This window comes from Phodopus roborovskii, unplaced genomic scaffold (genome assembly GCF_943737965.1).
Source record: "Phodopus roborovskii unplaced genomic scaffold, PHOROB, whole genome shotgun sequence".
Lineage (NCBI taxonomy): Eukaryota > Metazoa > Chordata > Mammalia > Rodentia > Cricetidae > Phodopus > Phodopus roborovskii.
The window spans coordinates 6,769,542-6,790,575 of record NW_026126448.1 but is presented as its reverse complement, the minus strand read 5'-3'; the positions used below and the strand labels follow the sequence as shown (position 1 = coordinate 6,790,575).

The following is a 21,034-nucleotide window of genomic DNA, read 5'->3' as shown; positions in this document are numbered from 1 at the left end:
TGCCCTTCATATAAAATAAGCTTCCTTAGGCATAATTATATACTTTGAGTTATACTATGTTAGCCTATGTTTTTTTAATCCACCTCTCCCCTTTTGTTTCCCAACTTTTTATTCTCTGAGCCTTGGAGCTTTGCCATGACTTCTAGACTCGTTTATTCCCCTTCTAATATCTATTCAAAACTTTTGAAATGTATTTCCTCCTCTGACTTAGTTTACCTGGTGCAGTCGACCTTATTGTGTGCTTCAGTGATGTGCTCAAGGCTACTTGGTCTTTCTTTTTTCTTTTTTAAATAAATTTTAATGATTTAGTTTTTTATGTGCATTAGTTCTTTTTTTGCCTTCACTTATCTCTGTGTGAAGGTATCGGATTTCCTGAAATTGGAGCTACACAGTTGTAAGCAACATGTGGGTGCTGGGAATTAAACAGAGGTCCTCTGTCAAAGCAGCCAGAAGCTGAGCCATCTCTCTAGCCCCAATTCTCCCCCTTTAAAAAAGACTTTGTTAGCTAGGTGATGGTGGTGAATGCCTTTAATTCCAGCACTTGGAAGGCAGAGGCCTTCTTGAGTTTGGAACAAGTCTGGTCTACAGAGAGAGTTTCAGTCCAGCCAGGGATGCACAGAGAAACCCTGTCTTGAAAAAATAATTTTTATTACTATTTATTTTTAAATATTTTTTATGTGTATGAGTGTTTAATATGCACGTATGCCTTTTGGGGGGGGTTTGAGATAGGGATTCTCCCTGTAACAGCTCTGGCTGGATTGGAACTAGCTCTGTAGATCAGGCTGGTCTTGAACTCACAGAGATCTGCCTGCCTCTGCCTCTTAAGTGCTGGGATTAAAGGTGTGCACTACCACCGCCTGGCTTGCATATATGCCTTTATGCCAGAAGAGTTCAGATCCTACTATGGATGGTGTGCCATCTTCTGGTTGCTGGGAACTGAAATCAGGACTTCAGAAAAAGCAGCCGGTGCTCTTAATCAATGGATCCATCTTGCTCTTAATCAATGATCCATCTTGCCCCCCCGTTATTTTTATTTTTTTAAGTATATGAGTGTTTGCTTGCATGTATGTTAGTATATCACATAGTTTGGACACTAGAAGAGGGTGTCATCTCACTTGGAACTAGAGTTATAGATGTTGTGAGCCGCTGGTGGCTCTCACCAAACCCAGGTCTCTTGCAAAAGCAGCAAGTACTGTTAATTGCTGAACCGTCTCTCTAGTTTCTGTCCTCGTTTAAAAGGTAATTTCTATATTCACCCATCCTTAGCAATCACAGAGAAAGAAGTGTTTATCCTTTTCTCTGAGGCTAAATCTTTGATAATCCTTTTGTCTGTTGAAGGCCTTAGTTATGTTGTTCTCTGTCTTATAGCTCAAATAAAATAAAAACTATAATTTTCTTGAAATGTGTTATTTTCTCCCTCCTAATATGCTTTATCTTATTGGTTTACCAACAACCTTTTTGAGTTTGTATTCTGTCTCAGTTTCTTTACTTTGTGTATATAATCTTAATATTATGGTTTGTCTTGTATACTTATACTTTCCCCAAACTGCCTTCAAGGTCATGATTTGGATGATTTGGCTTGTTTTTTGTTTTTTTGTTTTTTTCCGAGACAAGTTTTCTCTATCGTGGAACTAGCTCTGTAGACCAGGCTGGCTGGCCTTTTACTCACAGAGATCTGCCTGCCTCTGCCTCCTGAGTGCCTGGACTAAAGGTGTGTGGTACCAATTCCCAGCAATTTGGCTTGTTTTTAACACTGGGATTTGACTAATCTAAGGTTCATTCAGTCTATGATTCTCTCCCCTCCCCTCCCAAGATAGGGTTTCTCTGTGGCTTTGGAGGCTGTTCTGGAACTAGCTCTTATAGACCAGGCTGATCTTAAACTCACCGAGATCTGCCTGCCTCTGCCTCCTGAGTGCTGGGACTAAAGGTATGTGCCACTATTTATTACCTGGCCAGCCTATGAATTCTTATGACTAATACACCCATATTTTCACTACTCATATCAAGGTGGAGAACATTTCCAGTTCCCAGACTGTTCCTTTACTCTTTCTTCTACTTATTACCTTTATCCAAAGTTTACCCAACTTCTCACTCCTAGCACCATAGATTGCCTTTTAGATAATATCGAATGTAAATAAAAAGTCAATGAAGTTTGCAGTCTTTGTTACTGAAATATTTTATTCAAACAATTTCTGTGCATCTCTTCTGTGTTAGTTTCTTATAGAAATATGTTTCTTTTTCATTGTTGTATAATTTTCCACAGTTGTAGTCATACTAAAACTTATTTTGCAACTTAAAATAGGGTGTGGATATTTGTGAAAAGTCTTATTTGAAAAAGTTAAAAAGAGAATTCTGTGAATGGCTCAGAACTTTTTTATATAATTAAATCTCATAGTTTTTCCTTAATCTTCATCTTCTCAAGCTATGCGAAATATTTGCCACTTTTGACCATGTGTTCTATTCTTTTTGTTTTGTTTTGTTTTGCCTTTTGAGATAGGATTTCTCTATTTAGTCCTGGCTGTCCTGGAACTCACTCCATAGATCAGGCTGGCCTCGAATTCACAGAGATACGTCTGTCTCTGCCTCTGGATTGCTGGAATTAGAGGCACCTTTTTCTTTTATAAAGATTTTATTCCATTTTTTAAAATTATGTGTATGTTTGTTGCATGTGTGTTTGTGTGTGGGAGCAGGTGCCCATCAAGGTCAGAGAGGGTATTGGATTCCCTAGAACTGGAGTAATGAGTACTGGGAATTCAATTCATCAGGAAGAGTAGCAAGCACTTTTACATTTACAATGTCCAGTCCATATATGTTTGGCAAATTCGGAGAAAATAGTGTTATTTATCTTATCCAAAGTCCAAGTTTTATACCTAAACCACCTTCTATCATAACTTGTATTACCATCCTAAAAATATCTTTTTGACCTTAAAACATCATCTTAGATAAATAACTTAAGCGTTTATGTTTCTCAACCTCATAAACTTTACATCTCTTATGTAAATTTCTTTTCTGAATTAGTTAACAAGGAAAACTGTAAAACTTTAACTATCTAGTCTTCACCTCCATCAGAGTCTGGAGAAAGAGATAATATAACCCGAGTAAACAGGAAGTGCAGAGCAAGCACTATGGAAGTGACAGAGACATCTGGCTGCCTGCAAAGTCACCCCAGCTTTCTCTGCAATGTGGGTTCTGTGAAGCAGGAATTTTGAAGGACTGCCCTACCTAGTCTTGGCAAAGTGCAGCAATTGTCTTCTTTTGTTTCCTGCTTGTCCAATTTGGACAGCATACTGTTAGCAGTTGAGGCAAGGGCTGTTTCTTGCCCTATGGTTAGGTTTGCCACATAAAACCTCCATATGGTTTTTTGATGCCCATCATTGTTTTTTGGAGTAAATTGGTGTTGCCAGAAGCAGACGTGTCTCACTGTCATGAAAAGCCCTATGTTAACAAAACATTTTAAATGGCATATTCTGTATGTAGTATGTCTGTGAGGACCATCTATCTATCTAAAATATATCTGTTTAACTTTTAAAACATATCTAATATGACTATAAATTTGATTGTTATAGAAGACTTAACCTGTGTTTCTTTATTATCTTATATAGCTCTCAAGGACTAAAACTTGACATTTTCAAATGAGCTGTATAGGTACAAGAGTACCTACTTAAACAGGAGTAGAAACATATATATATACACACATATATATACATACACATGTATGTATGTATATATGTATGTATATATATTATATTAAAAATAACCTTAAATTTTGTATTAATGTATAAAAACCCATACTTGGAAACTATTTGTAAGTTGCTCTTTTAGTTTAAAAGTAGGTTCAACAATCTACCCTTTTATCCTATCATTTCTATATCCTCCTTTTTCTTTTCTGAATGAAATCCTTGAATCTAATCTCCTTTGCTTAGTTTCCTTCCTGACTTTGACCAAAAACTACTTGTAATCAATTCCCCTAAATGATGCTAAACATCCATAATGTACTGAATGACCAAAAACCACCCACCCCCACTTCTTGGATATGCGGATGTTGTCTTCTCTATACTCCTTCCTGTTATCTAGAGGTGATGACATCTTTTAGGGACCCTGAAAAAATTGAGATAATGGTCAAGACCTGGGAGAGCTAGTTGTAATATTTTTTAAAGATTTATTTATTTATTATGTATACAGTGTTGTGCCTGAATGTATGCCTGCATGCCAAAAAAGGGCACCAGATCTCATTATAGATGATTGTGAGCCACTATGTGGTTTCTGGAAATTGAACTCAGGACCTCTGGGAGAGCAACCAGTGCTCTTAACTTCTGAGCTATCTTTCCAGCCTGCTGTAATATTTTTTGTTTAGTCTCTGTGTGATGGGAAAGTAGACCTTATCAGAAGTTCTGGCTGGAGTAGTCTGAGGCTGAACCATCTCAGCTAGCAATGTTGAATTTGGTCTGATTGCAGAATTTTGAGGAAATTGCAACAGAGACATTTTGAGAGGCTGGATCACCTGGGCTACTTGTCTTCATTTGTGTCTGGTTCTTTTGTTCTGAAAATACACAAACTTTTAAAGGTAACATACATACATTCATTAACACAATTTTGAATTGTGCAATGTGCACAAGTCAGTTAGAGATGATTTTCTGTTTTCTGTTTGAGCAGGTAAAAGACATCTGTATTGTGCTGCTTGCAGCTCATAAAACCCAATCAAGTGCTTAGTAGCAGGGCCTCTTAAAAAGAGTTGTGCCTTGAGCTGGGCAGTGGTGGCGCATGCCTTTAGTATCAGAACTTTGGAGGCAGAGGCAGATGGATCTCTTTGAGCTCCAGACCAGCCTGGGCTACAAGAGCTAGTTCCAGGACAGGCTCCAAAGCAATACAGAGAAACCCTGCCATGAAAACCAAACAAACAAAAAAAAAAAAAACAAAAACTAAACAGAAAACTCTAGTAAGCTATGATCAATCATGGTATTGTCATAGAAATGGATATGTAAACCAGTAAACTAGAATAGAGTATTTAGAGCTTAAATACTGATTTTATTTATTTGTGTGTATGTATATGTACACACACACACACACATATGTAATTTCTCTGTATCCTTGGCTGTCAGTGGAATTCACTATGTAGACCTGTCCTTGAACTAAGACATCTGCCTGGTTTTGCCTCCTAAGTACATGAGCCACCACTGCCTGGTTATACAGCTAATTGGTTTTTGATGAAGATGTTAAGTACATAATTGAAGAGATGATAATCTTTTTAATAAGCTGTTGTAAGTACTGAATGCACACATGCAGAAGGAAACTAGAAAACTAGACTCTTTTTCCTATTCCTTAATTTCATACATAAAAATAAACTCAGAATGTATTAAAGAATTAAATGCAAAACCTGAAACTACTAGAAAATGTTCCAGTGATATATTTCATGACAGTGCACCAGGCAAAGATTTTTGGGTAAGATCTAAAGCTCTGGCAACAAAAGTAGAAATAGATAAATGATTACATCAGATGAAAGCTCCTCACAATAATGGAAACAATGAAGAAACAGCTTATGTAATGGGAAAAGACTTTTGCTGATTTTCTGATTTAGGGTTAGTATCCAGAATATATAAGGAACTCAACTGCAACATCCCAAATAATTGACTAAAAATAGCCAAAACATCCGACTAGACATTCTCAAAAGGTAACATGTAAAAGGCCAGTAATTACATGAAAAAATGTTTAATATCACTAATATCAGGCAAATGCATATGAAAGTCGTAGAGCACCTTCAGTTACAATGGCTCTGATAAAAGAACTGATAAAAGGTACCATGGAGCATGTGAAGAAAAGTAAACAGACTGTTGATAGGATTGTTAATTAGTACTTTCACTATAGCTATTATAGCCAGTAGTATGAAGATTATGCAAAAGGATAGCTATGTTGAGAATGTTACTCATTGGCATTATACATGCTTACCATATGTTAGGCTTTGGGTTGAAATCCTAGTACCAGAGATAAACAAAACACTAAAACAAGAACCTCTATAAACCCAGTAATTCTATTATTGGTATTATACCTAAAGGAAATTAAGTCTGTATATCTAAGAGAAATTAAGTCTATATCTAAGAGAAAGTAGCAACTCCGTTTTTATGGTAGCTCTACTTAGAATAGACAGGATAGTAAATCGACTTGTTTATCAGCAGTTAAAATGTGATATATGTACATACACACACAATTAAGCTATAAAAGATGGAAACTTATAATTTGCCATGGTTAATCCTAGAGGGTATATAACATAGGAAGACAAAGTACTGAGTGGTCTCTCACATTTGAATTTGATAAAGCCAGCCTCATGGAAACTGAAAATGGTGGTTACTGAAGGCTAATGAAAATAGAGGGCTAAGGAGAGATTGGGCAGTAGGTTCAAACTTGTAGTTGAAAATAAATTCTAATGTCATCCTGGTTGTTGTTGGTGAACTGACTTCTAAGTCTAGCACTTGGGAGGTAGAGGCAGGAGGATATCTGAGTTCAAAGTCAGCCTGTAGAGCTACATAAAGAAACCCTGTCCCAAAAAACCAAACCAAATCAAACCAAAAATCTGTATTCTTTGTATAGCAAGAAACAGTAACAATACATTGTGTATCTAAAAATAGAAAGTTTCATGTTTTACCATAATTGTTTGGTGGCTATGTTAATTGCCTTAATTTGATCTTTATATAGCGTAGAAATGTATTAAAACTGTGTGATACCTCACATATTTACATAATTATGTGTTGTATGATGACGAAAACCTGGGCCAGCCAATGCTATGTAGTAAGACTTGTTTTTTTAAAAAAAATGGTTAATTGTTGTTTTTATTTTTTCACTGGATGATTCTTGTCAACAGTATGGACTTCCTTTTTAAAGTCTTGGCTAATTTGTCACATACTTTTACATCCCTCCCCCTTTTGGTTTTTGAGACAGGGTTTCTGTGTGTAATAGTCTTGGTTTTCCTGGAACTTGCTTTGCAGACCAGGCTGACCTTGAATTTACAGAGCTCTGCCTGCCTCTGCCTCCAGAGTTCTGGGATTAAAGGCATAGGCCAATGCCACCATCACCTCTATATTATCACAAGCTGGAAGAAGGATCTTAAAAAAAAAAAAAAGGGCAGGTGGTGGTGGTGCAGCTTGCCTTTAATCCCAACACTTGGGAGGTAGGGGCAGAGGATAGTCTTAGACTTAAAATCCTCCTACTTAAACCTAAGAGGTACTGATTTGATCCATTTCATTTCTTTTTATAAAACTTTATTTTATTTGTATATCTGTTTGTCTTAGGGGACACCATGACCACGGCAACTCTTATAAAGGAAAACATTTAATTGTACTGTCTTACAGGTTCAGAAATTTAGTCCATTGTCATAATGGAGGGAAGCCTGATAGCATGCAGGTGCTGGAAAGGAGCTGAGAGTTCTGCATACAAATAGGTAGACAGCAGGGAGAGTGACATTGGGCTGCCTTGGGCTTGAAGCCTCAAAGCCTGCACCCAGTGACACATTTCTTCCAACAAGGCCACACCCACTCCAAAGCCACACCTCCCTGTAGAACCACTCTCAATGAATCTATGGGTTCCTTTTTCATTCAAACCACCACCCTGTATGTTTTATGTATGTGTGTTGGTATACTTGTATCGACACACACATGTGGAGGTCACAGGACAAGTTTAAGGAGTCTTGCTATGTGGATCTTGAAGCTGAAACTCGGGCATTAGGCTATATGACAAGTACCTTTACTCATTGAGTTCATCTGTTGGCGCTATGATTCTATTAACCTTTCATTCCACGTGTCTGTCAGGTACTACATTTAGTTGAGGAAACTGCCCTACTTGTTTCCATCATAACATATACTATAAGATTACAGAGCCAGGTAGTGATACCTTTAATCCCAGCACGTGGGAAGCAGAGGCAGGTGGATCTCTGTGAGTTTGAGGCCATCCTGGTCTACTGAGTGAGTTCCATGACAACCAGTTCTGGTGTACAGAGAAACCCTGTCTCAAAAACAAAACAACAACAAAAGGTATTATCTCAGCATATATGAACAAAATGAGAAAATCAGCCATATGCACCCATCTGGAAAAGGGAATTCCAGGTACAAAAATCATCAAGTGAAAAACTCCTAACGTAATAGTCATTTTTTAAAAGTATTCTCAGGTAGAAAGAAATGCTTAAGATACTTGGGGAACACCAAGGCAGCCAGTGTGACTGGAACTAGTTAACAAGAATGAAGAAGTGTTGGTGCACGCCTTTAGTCCCAACACCTGGGAGGCAGAGGCAGGTGGATCTCTGTGAGTTTGAGACCGGCTTGGTCTACAAGAGCTAGTTTCAGGACAGCCTGCAAAGCCTGTCTCCAACAACAAAACAAACAAACAAAAACAAAAAACAAAAAACAAAACAAAACAAAACAAAAAAAAAAAAAAAAAAAAAAAAGGAAGAAATGAGGCCAAGGAGAGCCAAAGGACAGATTACAGAATGTCTTATAGGACAAAGTCATCAGCACTTTGGACTTGGATCTAAATTGTGACAGAAACAACTGTAAATTTTATTTTTTTTTTTTAAGTAGAAAAGTGACAAGCTCTTAAGGTTTTATGGAATGATTTACTATGTGCAAAATATCACAGAAAAAAAAACATTATGTATAGAACTAGAGGGGCTTGAGAGATGGCTCAGTGGTAATGTGAACTGGCTGTTCTTCTAGAGGTCTCAAGGTTCATTTCCCAGCACCCACATGGCAGCTCACACCTGCCTGTAACTCCAGGTCCAGGAGATCTGACACCCTCACACAGACATATAAACAAAACACCCATGCACATAAAAATAAAACACTGAGGAAAAAAGTATAGAATTGGAAGATGAATTAGGAGACTTATAGAACTTACATGAAAGACAAGACAGGGTAAGACTATATATAGTCTATAGTCCTGGAGGGAGGGGATTTGAGGCAGGGTCTCTCTGAGTAGCCTTGGCTGTCCTGAGTTTAAGCCCAGCACTTGGGAGGCAGAGGCAGGTGGATCTGTGTGAGTTTGAGGCCAGCTTTGTCTACAGAGCGAGTTCCAGGACAGGCTCCAAAGCAATAGAGAAACCCTGTCTTGAAAAACTAACCAACCAACCAACCAAACAAACAAAACAAAAAACAACAATCCCCCAAGACAAGCCCCCCATATCTATAATTATAGCGCTTCAGTGTTGAGGTGGGAGGTGGAAACAGAATCAACAGAAGTTCATCTGTCTGGCTTGAAGAATGAAGTGGAGCAGGTCAGTAAGAAAGACCCCACCTTCAAGAAAAGGAAGGAGAGAACCAACTTTTGAAAGTTTACTCTGAGCTCTATACTTGTACTGTGGCTAGAGTGTACCTGTACTTAAAACGGAGGCTTTAGGGAAATGTATAGATTTCTTTATTAAGAAACTGTTATAGGACAGGTGGTGATAATCTCATCACTCAGGAGGCAGAGGCAGGAGAATCTCTGAGCTTGAGGCCAGCCTGGTATATATAGTGAGTTCCAGGACAGTCAGAACTACATAGAGAAACCCTGCTTCAAAACAAACAAACAAACAAACAAAACCAAGAAGAAGAACAACAACAACGAAAGAAAGAAAGAAAGAAAGAAAGGAAAGAAAAAGAAAGATAAGATAGAAAGAAATTGAATGGAATATATGATTCACAGAGATACTCCTGCCTCTCGAGTACTGGGACTAAAGGCAATCACCACCAGTGGCCAGCAGTTATGTCCCTTAGTTTGAGAATGTAATTAAGATCAGCTCTAAGAGACTCTCATTTCTGAATTCTGAGGTATCATCTCAGCTGTGGCAACTATATAGTATTAGCAGTGCTTGTTCGCAGAGGGAGACATTGAGCTGTCGCAAAATTTTTTAATACTTAGTTGAGTGGAGATTAATTGGCTACCTATTTTACCTCTGCCTGTGTTTCACCAAAGCAGAGCTACTTTCTAGTATTGTTAGGCTCTCTGTTAGGTGTTTAGGAATGATTTATGAATCAGAGCATTTAGATATAGTTGATAATAGTTTTTAAAGTTATTTCAAATGCATCTTACTAATGTGATTTTGTTCAGTAACCTGGGATATTTAGTTCCTGCCTTTGACTAGTAAAAGAAAGGGGACATTGTTATTCCAGCTCAGGTTTGGTTTTTATATTAGTTAGGGACTGGTTGCTGTAACAGATACATTCAGAGTGACCTAGACTGATACACACTTTCCCATTTTCTATCTAGGTTCTTGCAAGGTCACCTGAGGAAACTGGGATGATGGGCCAGCATAGTCACTTTCAGTTGTATTTTACTTTCAGACTCAGTTACAGGCCTTTGTCTAACTGCTAGTGGGCTGAGAACATGATGTAGATGCTTAGGAGGAAGGGAAATCATCAATTTTCTCAACTTCTTGCTATTCTGTGCTGTGGATCTCTAACCTCAGTATAGTTAGTATAGTTTTAGTTTCCATTTATTCCTTCAGAACCCACAGAATTTTGAGTCACAACCATTTTGAATACAAGAAAAAGCCTTGCTCCCCAAGCCTGATGGAAAATCTGAAAAAACTTGTTTTCCTTTGCTTTTGGAATAGCAGATCTTTGACTCCTCCCACACTAATAAGCCTTGATTATTATCTATTATTAGATTGTGATATTATCCGTGTAATATAATTTAAATGAATTACTTATAGAGGTTGGGATGTAGCCCCTCCCTGCTTTTTTTGGGGGGAGGGAACTATAGGCTGGGCTTTTGTAGATGAAGATGAAGTCTTCCTCTGCCTCCCTAATACTAAAATTATAGGTGTGTGCCAACCACTCTCTGTTTATGAAATGTTGTGGATAGAAGGCAGGGATTTGTGTATGCTAGACAAATATTTTTCCAGCTGAACTATAACCTCAGTGTCCTATTTATTTATTTATTTATTTGTGTGTGTGTGTGTGTGTGTGTGTGTGTGTGTGTGTGTGTGTGGTAGAGAACTGTTTGGTTCTTTTCTTATTTTCTTTTGTATGTGAGTTTTAGGTCTTGTCTTTCTGGTTACTATGGAGATTATATATATGACATCCTAAATTTGCAGTTTTTATTTTTTGTTGTGCTGGTGATCAAATACATGGTATAAAATATGCTAAATACTCTACCACTGACCTACATCCTCCAACCCCTAAATTTCTAACACTCTAAGTTAAATTAGTAGTATTTTTTTTTTTTTTATTTTTTTTGAAACTGGTGTGTGTGTGTGTGTGTGTGTGGTGTGTAGAGCTTTGGAGCCTGTCCTATAACTCTCTACATAGACTAGGCTGGCCTCAAACTCAACAGAGGCCTGCCTTTGCCTCTTGAGTGCTGGAATTAAAGGCACAAGCCACTACTGCCTTGTTGAATTGGTAATAATTTAACTTTAATTGTATGCAAAACTTATTTCTTTTTCTTCTTTCCTTTGAGCTTTTGAGACAAGAGTTTCTCTGTGTATTAGCCCTGGCTGACCTGGATCTCTGGTCTGTTGGAATTAAAGGCCTGTGCCACCACACCTGGCTCCAAAACTTTTCTCTTCCTGACTCCTGACTTCCTGATTTCCTGACTCCCTCCCTCTTTTCCTCCCTCCTTTTTTAGAGACAAAGTGTTTCTGAGACAAAGTGTCTGTATAGTCCTGACTGTCCTGGACCTGGACCTCTCTCTGTAGATCACGCTGACCTTGACCTCAGATCCTCCTGCCTCTGCCTCCTTCAGCAAATCCTATAAGTTTCTGACATCACATCCTATAAGTTTCTGGCATCCTAGGTATTTTTTAACATCTCTTAACCTAGATGAAATTTTAAAAACTCTTGGGGCTAAAGAGATAGAAATGGGCTGGAGAGATGGTTCAGTGCTTAAGAACCTTGGCTGTTCTTCCATAGGACACGGGTTCAGTTCCTAGCACCCACAGGAAGCTCACAACTATCTGTAATCGCAGTTCCAGGGGATCCAGTACCCTCACATAAAGGTGTGGCTGGAGGTTTCTCATCCTGCCCACTAGTTCCCAAATAACTAAGACTTAATATTAATTATAATTGCTTGGCCAGTGGCTCAGGAATATTACTGACTAGCTCTACATATAATTTAACCCATTTTTATTAATCTGCATATCACCACATGGTTGTGGCTTACCAGTAATGTTCTGACATGTTATTCCTTCCTGGCTACATGGCATCTCTCTGACTCAGCCTTCTTTCTCTCCATGTCTTTGTTTAGATTTCCTGCCTGGCTCTATTCTGCATGGCCATTGGCCAAATCAGCTTTATCAACCAATAAAAGCTACACATATTTTCAGCATACAGAAGGACATCCCACAAGATCCATTTCAGGAATATCATTATTTCCTACTGTGGAAAATCTGTAGCCAGATTATCTTATTTTTTTTTTCAAATACTTGCACCTCAAAACAGTTATTGTATATAAAATTAGCTGGAGTTATATCAATACAGTAATTGTATATAAAATAAAATGGCATTTTTTTCCAATAATTTTTCTTTCTGTTTTATACTTAAGATTGTTAGCTTTTTACACTGACTGGAGATCTCTGTGTTGGATGAACTTTATGTGATTTTTTTTGGGGGGGGGTTCGAGACAGGGTTTCTCTGTATAGCCTTATAGACAAGGCTGGCCTCGAACTCACAGAGATTCGCCTGCCTTTGCCTCTCAAGTGCTGGAATTAAAGGTGTGTGCCACCAGAGCCTGGCTGCCCTTTCTCTTGAACCCAAGGGTTGCTTTCTCCCACTGAATCTTGGGCTTGTCTTTGGCACTTCTGAGAACATGAGGAAGCTCAAGACAATGGATAATTAACCCTTTTGTGTATCTTTCTGGCTGAGCCAATAAAGTTCCAGCCATTCCTTGAATAGTGGGGTATGGTTTGTTGGTTTTTGGTATGAGGCAATTACAGCTTATAGAGGTATTCCCCTTGTTACCCTTTACCCTGTTGAGATGAAGAGGCAAGTATCTGTTCAGCCTCCTTATAATCAGCCACTTAAAAAACTCCTAAACCAAGAAACATTGTAGTAAGCATAAGATGCAGGAAAATACAGAATTAGATACTGGAGCAGTGGCAGAAGACATAGACTAGCAAATTAGCAAACCAAAAGTTCTGAAAGCAAACAGAAATCGAATGCTCTGAAAACAGGCAACAGAGTGATTTATCTGAAAACCAGATGCCGTGCTTGAGCTGGCTCATTGGGTAAAAGCACTTGCTGCCAAGCATTATGGCATGAGTTTGATTCCTGGGACTCACGTGGTGGAAGAAGAGAACTCACTCCTGCAAGTTTTCCTTTTACATCCTTATGTTCACTGTGGCACTGGTGTACCTGTTCAGGCCTCCATGTGGGTGCTGGGAACTGAACCCAAGTTCTCTGCAAGAGCAGTAACTGTTCTTAACTGAGGTATCATTATATATCACAAAATACCTTAAACCAGTTAGCTTACAAACTATAAGTGGTTTTTGTTTTTTCTAGACAGGGTTTTTCTGTGTAACAGCCCTGGATGTCAACTCATTTTGCAGACCAGGTTGGCCTTGAACTCACAGAGATCCTCCTCTCTGCCTCTCAAGTGCTGGGATTAAAGGCATGTGCCACCTCTACCTGGCTAATATAAATGTATCTTTAACACTTCTGGAGGCTGGGATGGCTTGAGCTCAAAGTGAGGGCACTTTTTGCTATGTATGTCATGATAGAAGTGGTGATGAGAGAGAAAATAAAAAGAAATAAATTAAGTAAACAGATTCACACTCATATCAAAATGTCCTAATTCATCTTGTAAACTGATCCTTTCATTGTTTCATTTGGCATTTCATGAAATATTAACCATGTTAATAATATTAACCATGTTAATATTTCATGTCCTTGAATAGGACATTGAATTGTATCTAAGAAATACATTTTTGATGCAGCTATATTACTCCTGGGTATTTACCCAAACGACTTCAAGTTAACCTGTCAGAGATATTTGTACATCAGTGTTTATTGTGGTACTTTTTAGGCTAGTAAGAGGGATCTGGCCTGAGTTCTAATTTTTGTAACCACGTGATGGAAAGAAAATGGGTTTCTGGAAGTTGTCTTCTAACTTCTTCTATACTTGTGCTGTGCCATGTACATACATACCCCTTCTCCAATAACTGAATAAATGTTCTTTAAAAATGGTCACTTTTTTTCCTTTAAGACAGGGTTTCTCTTTGTAGCCTTGGTTGTCATGGAATGTACTCTGTAGCTCATTCAAGGTTGGCCTTGAACTCAACAGAGATCTGCCTGCCTCTGCCAAGTGCTGAAAATTGGTACTTTAAAATTTGTATTTTTATTTCATATGTATGGGTATTTTACCTGTATATATGTTTGTGCATCATGTATACATAGTAGCTGTGGAGGCCAGAAGAGGACATTGGGTCCTCTGGGACTGGAATTAGAGATGGTTCTGACCTGCTATTTGGATGCTGGGAATTAAACCCTTGTACAATGGAAGAGCAACTGATCTCTCTAGCCCTAATGGTACTTTATAATTAAAATGAATGTTGTATAGATGTTTACTATAAAGTTCTTTAGAAAAGATACTAAGGATTCATGTTTCATCCTTTTTCTTTTCATTGAAGGATATGGTTACTGGACTTAGTCCCTTGATCTTCAGGAAGCTTAGTAATCCTGACTTATTCTCGTCTACTGGAAAAGCTAAACTCCACCGACAACTCAGTCAGGATGACTGTAAGTTACGGAGAGGAAGCCTGGCCAGTTCTCTGTCAGGTAAATACCAAACTTGGTTTTTTAATGGAATGTGGGACAGTGGGCATGTTAGTATGTGGTAGACAGTGTGCTTAGTGTGCATAGACCTGGATTCAATCTCTGGAACAAAAAAGGGGGGATGGGGAATAATTTTCGGATTGTGTGTGCCACCACTCCCCTGCATGTTGCTAATATTTAAAGATAATCAGTTATTATGGCTTCTTGACAGCATCTTCTTTGATAGTATTGTATAGAATACTGTTGTTTTCTTTCTACTATTTTATAGATTCTCTGAATGCTAGCCACCTGAACATTTCTCTTGACTAACTAGTATTCTTGGCTACCCCAGTATGACTTTTTTCTCCTTCTACAACTTTATAGATTTCACATCCTTCTCACCTCTACCATCCCACTCCCCATGTCTACCCCTACCTCTGTCCTCCAGCTGTGCTGGAAAAATTCAGGACATTGTGTATGCTAGGCAAGTGCTCTGCCACTGAGCAATAACTCCAGCAGAGTCACATAATTACCTTTCTGCCTCCTCCAAAGAAAAGACAATTATAAGACTCAAGGTACAAAATTGTAAAAGAAGTCTTGGTTCTGGTAGAAAACAGTTGAGATACAGTATAATTTTATTCAATCAATAGACTTACGAAAAAAAAACAAAAAGAGTATGGCCAGTAGAGAAGGTAAGTAGAGAGGAAAATGTCCTGCTGTACTTCTTCCCCAAAGTAAATAGTTCTCAGTTCTTTTTCTTCTAGTTCCTTTTCAGTGATAGTCCTCTAGGCCTTATTGTCTCACTGTTGTGCTGTTATTTTTATTTTGGGCTTTCTGCTCTTTCCATAGAATTCTGCTCATCTTTTAAGAAAAGGATTGTGGATAATTTGAACTTTAAAAAAAAAAAGAAAAACAACAACTTACTGCTGGGTGGTGGTGGTACACACCTTTAATCCCAGTACTCTGGAGACAGAGGCAGGTGATCTCTTTGAATTTGAGGCCAGCCTGGTCTACATAGAGTTCCAGGACAGCCAAGGCTACACAGAGTAACCCTGTCTGGAAAAACCAAAACCAAAACCAAACCAAACCAAACCAAAACAACAAACAAACAAACCCAAAAGACAAAAACACCTTACAGATTTGTGTATGTGTGTGGTGTTTGCCATGGCATGCATGTTGAGATCAGAGGACAACTGTTAGGAGTTCGTTCTCTACCATGCTGATCTGGAGGGTCAGTGAGGTTATATAAGGCTTGGCTGCAAAGTATCTTTACCCCTTGAGCCATTTCAGTAGCCCTATAAATAGAGTTTTGAATTACGAATTAAAAAGAAAAATTCGCTAGACAGTGGTGGTGCACACTTTTAATCCTAGTACTTGGGAGGCCGAAGCAGATGGATCTCTGAGTTCGAGGCCAGCCTGGTCTACAGAGTGAGGTCTAGGACAGCCAAGGCTAAAGGAGAAGTACTGTCTTGAAAAACCAAAAAATAAACAAATATAAAAAGGGAAACAAAACCAAATAAAATTGAGGCTGAATAGATGGCATAGAGGTTAAGAGCACTTGGTGCTCTTGCATAGGACCAGTATTTTATTCCCAGAACCCACATGTTACCTCATGGCCATCTGTAACTCCAATTTGAGGGATGTCTAACTCTTCTGACTTTAGTAGGCACCAAGCATGCATACTCACACATGTAGGCAAAGCATTCATACTCATAAAGTAAATAAATTAAAAAAAAAAAAAACGTTAAAAAAGAAGAAAACTGTAGGTGCTAGAGGGATAACTAAGTTGGCTAAGTCATGTGTAGTGGCATCACTTAGAATCCCAGTGCTCTGAAGGTTGCTGCAGTGTACTGAATTGGCTAGCACACAACCTGCTTGCTTGGTGAATTCCAGTCCAACAAGAGAATTTGTCTCTCACACACATAATTGAGGTGAGAAAAACACCCTGAGAAAAAACACCCAAGTCTTCACATACATGTATATCTCAATATACTTATGCATTTGTGCACACATACAATTTTTTAGATCAGGCTGGTACAACTCATAGATCCTCCCCTTCTGAGTGCTTGAAGTAAAGATATGAGCTACCATGCCTGGGTCTTTTAGGTATTTTATTTATTTATTTTAAAGATTTATTTATTATGTATATAGTATTTTGTCTGCATGTAACCTTGCAGGTCAGAGGAGGGTACCAAATCTCATCATCTGTGAGCCACCATGTGGTTGCTGGCAATTAAACTCAGGACCTTTCTTTGTAAGAGCAGCCAGTGCTCTTAACAACTGAGCCATCTCTCCAATCCCTCAGTTTTATTTTTAAATTTAAGTGGTTAAATTTTTCTTTTAAAGATATGTTTTATTTATTTATTTTTTTAAATGTATTATCTCATGTGTGGGAGTATTTTTGCCTGAATGTATGTCTGGGCACCTGGTGCCAGAGGAGGGCTAGAAGAAGGGCATTGGATCCTTTGGGATTGGAGTTATAGAGGGTTGTAATCGACTACATGGGTGCCAGGGTGAGCAGCAAACAGTCATAGTCACTGGGCTATCTCTCTACCCCTATTTATTTATTTATTTATTTATTTATTTATTTATTTATTTATAGGGTGAGCAGCAAACAGTCTTAGTCGCTGGGCTATCTCTCTACCCCTATTTATTTATTGATAGATAGATAGATAGATAGATAGATAGATAGATAGATAGATAGATAGGGTTTGTATGTAGCCCTGGTTAGCCTGGAACTCACTATGTAGACTAGGCTAGCAGTAACTCGTAGAGATCCACCTGCCTTTGTTCTAAGTGCTGGGATTAAAGGTGTTCACCACCACATTGGACTTTCTTTTTTCTTTAGTTTTTTTTCCTTTATACTTAAATGTTTTATTTTGTATGAATGCATGTTTTTCTTGCATGTATGTTTATACACCACCTGGTTCTCAAGAATGTCAGAAGAGGGTGTTGGGTCCCCCTGAATTGGAATTACAGTTAGTTAGTTGTGATCTGCCCTATATGTGTTGGGAATCAAACTTGGGTTCTCTAAGAGAGAAACAAGTTCTTTTAACTGTTAAGCTGTCTATTTAGTTCCTTAATGTTTTTTTAAAAAAAACTTCAGTTCCTGTATTATTCAATGCTCTCTTTCATTCTGTGTGGTAGAGTGTTGTAAAATGTGGAAATTATTTGACTATTCTATCAGTGGCATTTTTAGTTACCTTGATTCCAGCCTTACATTTAAAAAAAAAAAAAAAGGTTTTTTTTTTTTTTTGTTTTGTTTTGTTTTGTTTTGTATGTATGTCTGTGTATCATGGAGGCCAGAAGTGGGTGTAGGACACCCTTGGAATTGGATTACAAATGATTGTTAGCCACCATGTGGGTTTTGGAATTGCTCTGTGTTCTTTTGTTTTGTGGTTTTTCGAGACAGGGTTTCTCTGTGTAGCTTTGGCTGTCCTGGAACTCTTTATGTAAACCAGGCTGGCCTGGAACTTACAGAGATCCGCCAGTCTCTGCCTTCCTAGTGCTGGATTAAAGATGTATGCCACCACTGCCCAATTGAACTATGCTTTTACCTGCTGGGCCATTTCTCCATTCCCTCAACCTTGTCTCTTGCTTTATCCCTTAGGTCTTATCTTTTCCTTCCCTTCCCTTCCCTTCCCTTCCTTTCTCTTCCCCTCCCTTTCCCCTTTCTTCCCCTTTCCACTTTTTCATTAATTTTGCAATTAATGTGGTTTGTAAACCTACATTGAGCACATGGAATCTGGTGAGAACAGTTTAGATTTAGTATTTGCCTTCTGAAATCACAAGGCTCAGGTTTCCCCTCTTTTCCCTTCTTCTTCCTGGAACTCTCTGTCCAGACTGGCCTCAACTCAGAGATCTGCCTGCCTCTGTTTCCAGTACTGGGATTAAAGGTATGCTGCACCACCACACCACCACCACACCACCACCCCACCACCCCACCACCACACCACCACACCACCACCACCCCACCACCCCACCACCCCACCACCACCCCACCACCACCCTACCACCACCACACCACCACCACACCACTACCACCACACTACCACCACACCACTACCACCACCACACCACCACCACCACCACCACCACACCACCACACCACCCCATCACCACCCTACCACCACCACACCACCACCACCCCACCACACCATCACACCACCACCACTCCACCACCACCACACCACTACCACCATACTACCACCACACCACTACCACCACCACACCACCATCACCACCACCACCACCACCACCACCACCACACCACCATCACCACTACCACCACACCACCACCACCACCACCTAGCTCAGGCTTGTTTTGAACAATATTTATGCACCACTCATTGCACTTGAGTAGGGTAGTAGAAGGACTTAGAAAACTCTTAACAATGCTAGACTAAGTGTTAAGGTGTGAGGTTAGCATGGTGGTTGAATATTACTGAGAACTGAATATGCTTAATTTGGTTCAGTATCCTACTTGCATGTCTCATCACTGGTATAGTTACCCTGTAAGATTCTAACATGGATAAGGAAGAACCTCTTTTGGTTTGGGTCAATATTTTTTGTTCACTTGACATCATTGTGTTTGTATTTTTTCATTCATTTGTCAAAATAAAATTACATGAATGTTTTCTGCCTTGTGTTTGAAGGTAAGCAGCTGCTCCCTTTGTCCAGCAGTGTACACAGCAGTGTCGGGCAGGTAACTTGGCAGTCTACAGGAGAAGCGTCAAACCTGGTACGAATGAGAAACCAATCGCTTGGGCAGTCTGCACCTTCCCTTACTGCTGGTTTGGTAAGTGATTATTTAGTAAAGATTTGGGATTGCTTTAGGAGTGAATGCTTGATCCTCATTTATCACATTGATGTGTGTTTTATTTTCAGTTTTAGGATTTCAGTAGTTTCTCTAAGTGAATAAGATTGAAATTTTTATTAAATATGTTCTGATCTCTTACTTTGTAATTTGTACTGATTACTTCTTATCGAGAAAATAATTGAGTATGATTGAACTTTTCTTTTGATTTTTGGAGATAGGGTTTCTCTATGTAGCCTTGGCTGTTCTGGAACTCCCCCTGTAGATCATGTTGGCCTTAAACTTACAGAAATCCTCCTGCCTCTGTCTGCTAAGTGCTGGGTTTGAAGGTGTGTATCACCACTGCCTGGCCTCTATGGCTAACAAGTGTAGCAGGCTTTGGTAGATCTTAAAATATCACCTCCTGTGTGTGTGTTCATGTACGTTTAGGCATGGAATTACTGCTTATATGGTATTTAATCATTTGAAGAATTTTGGTTTCTTTACATTATCATTTCTTTTCATCCAGATGAAAGTAGTTTTTGTTACTTTGATGCTATTCATTGTAATAACTAACAGTGTTGATCATCTTTTCATGTGCTTATTGGACATTGTATATCTTCTTTGAAGAAGTGTCTGAATTCTTTGCCCATTTTAAAAACTGAGTACTTTTTTCATTTGTTTTGAGACAGGGTTTCTCTGTGTAACAGCCCTGGCTCTCCTGGAGCTCATATTGTAGACCAGGTTGGTCTCAAACTCACAGAGATCTGTATGCCTCTGCCTCCTGAGTGCTGGGATTAAAGACATGTGCCACCATCACCATCTGGCTAAAACTGAGTACTTTTATTCTCATTATTTACTTAATTACTATTAGTTTTTTTTTATGTTGACTTGATAGTTCTCTGAATTCATGAGTTCTGAATTTATGAGTTCTGAATCTTGCCAATTGAAAATAGGGTAAAGAATATTTAAGAAAAATCCAGGAAGTTTTCAGATGTTAAACTTGAATTTGCTCTGTACCGAACGCTACCCTAGACCCACTTGTGTGAAGTGATGAGTTGTAGGCACAGCCAGTTCTTATCTGCTCTTAACATTGTAGACATTTCTTGTTTTCATTCTACAAACTACAATAATAAGCAGTTACATAGCCTTGATATTATAGTAGACATTATAAGTAATCTAGAGCTTATTTAAAGTATATGGAGGGATGTGGTTAGATCATGTGTAAATGTATAGCTTTTAGATGTTTTTATTTTATGTGTGAAAATGTTTGCCTGCATGTGTGGATATGGCACCTCATGTGTGCCTGGTGCTCGGGGAGGTCAAAGGGGACTTTGGATCTTCCGGATCTGGAATTATAGATGGTTGTAAATCAGTATGTTGGTGCTGGGAACCAACAGGTTGTCCTCTACAAGAACTACAAGTGTTCTTAACTGCTGAGCCATCTCTCCAGCCTAATAATATGTGGCATTTTATAGAAGGAATTTGAACAGTTCTCTGATTTTAATATTGCTGAGAGATTTTGTAATCA

The 21,034-nt window shown here is 38.7% G+C and overlaps 1 protein-coding gene across 6 annotated transcripts in view; it reads left to right on the top strand.

Annotated features, from left to right (window-relative positions):
* Mast2 (microtubule associated serine/threonine kinase 2) overlaps positions 1-21,034 on the top strand; it is a 142,409-nt gene that overhangs the window by 1,373 nt on the left and 120,002 nt on the right. For all 6 annotated transcript variants that reach the window (XM_051188524.1, XM_051188523.1, XM_051188521.1 and 3 more), the window contains exons 2-3: positions 14,585-14,732; positions 19,364-19,506. In XM_051188524.1, the coding sequence (XP_051044481.1) occupies positions 14,585-14,732; positions 19,364-19,506 (291 nt within the window). The remainder of the gene's footprint in view (positions 1-14,584; positions 14,733-19,363; positions 19,507-21,034) is intronic.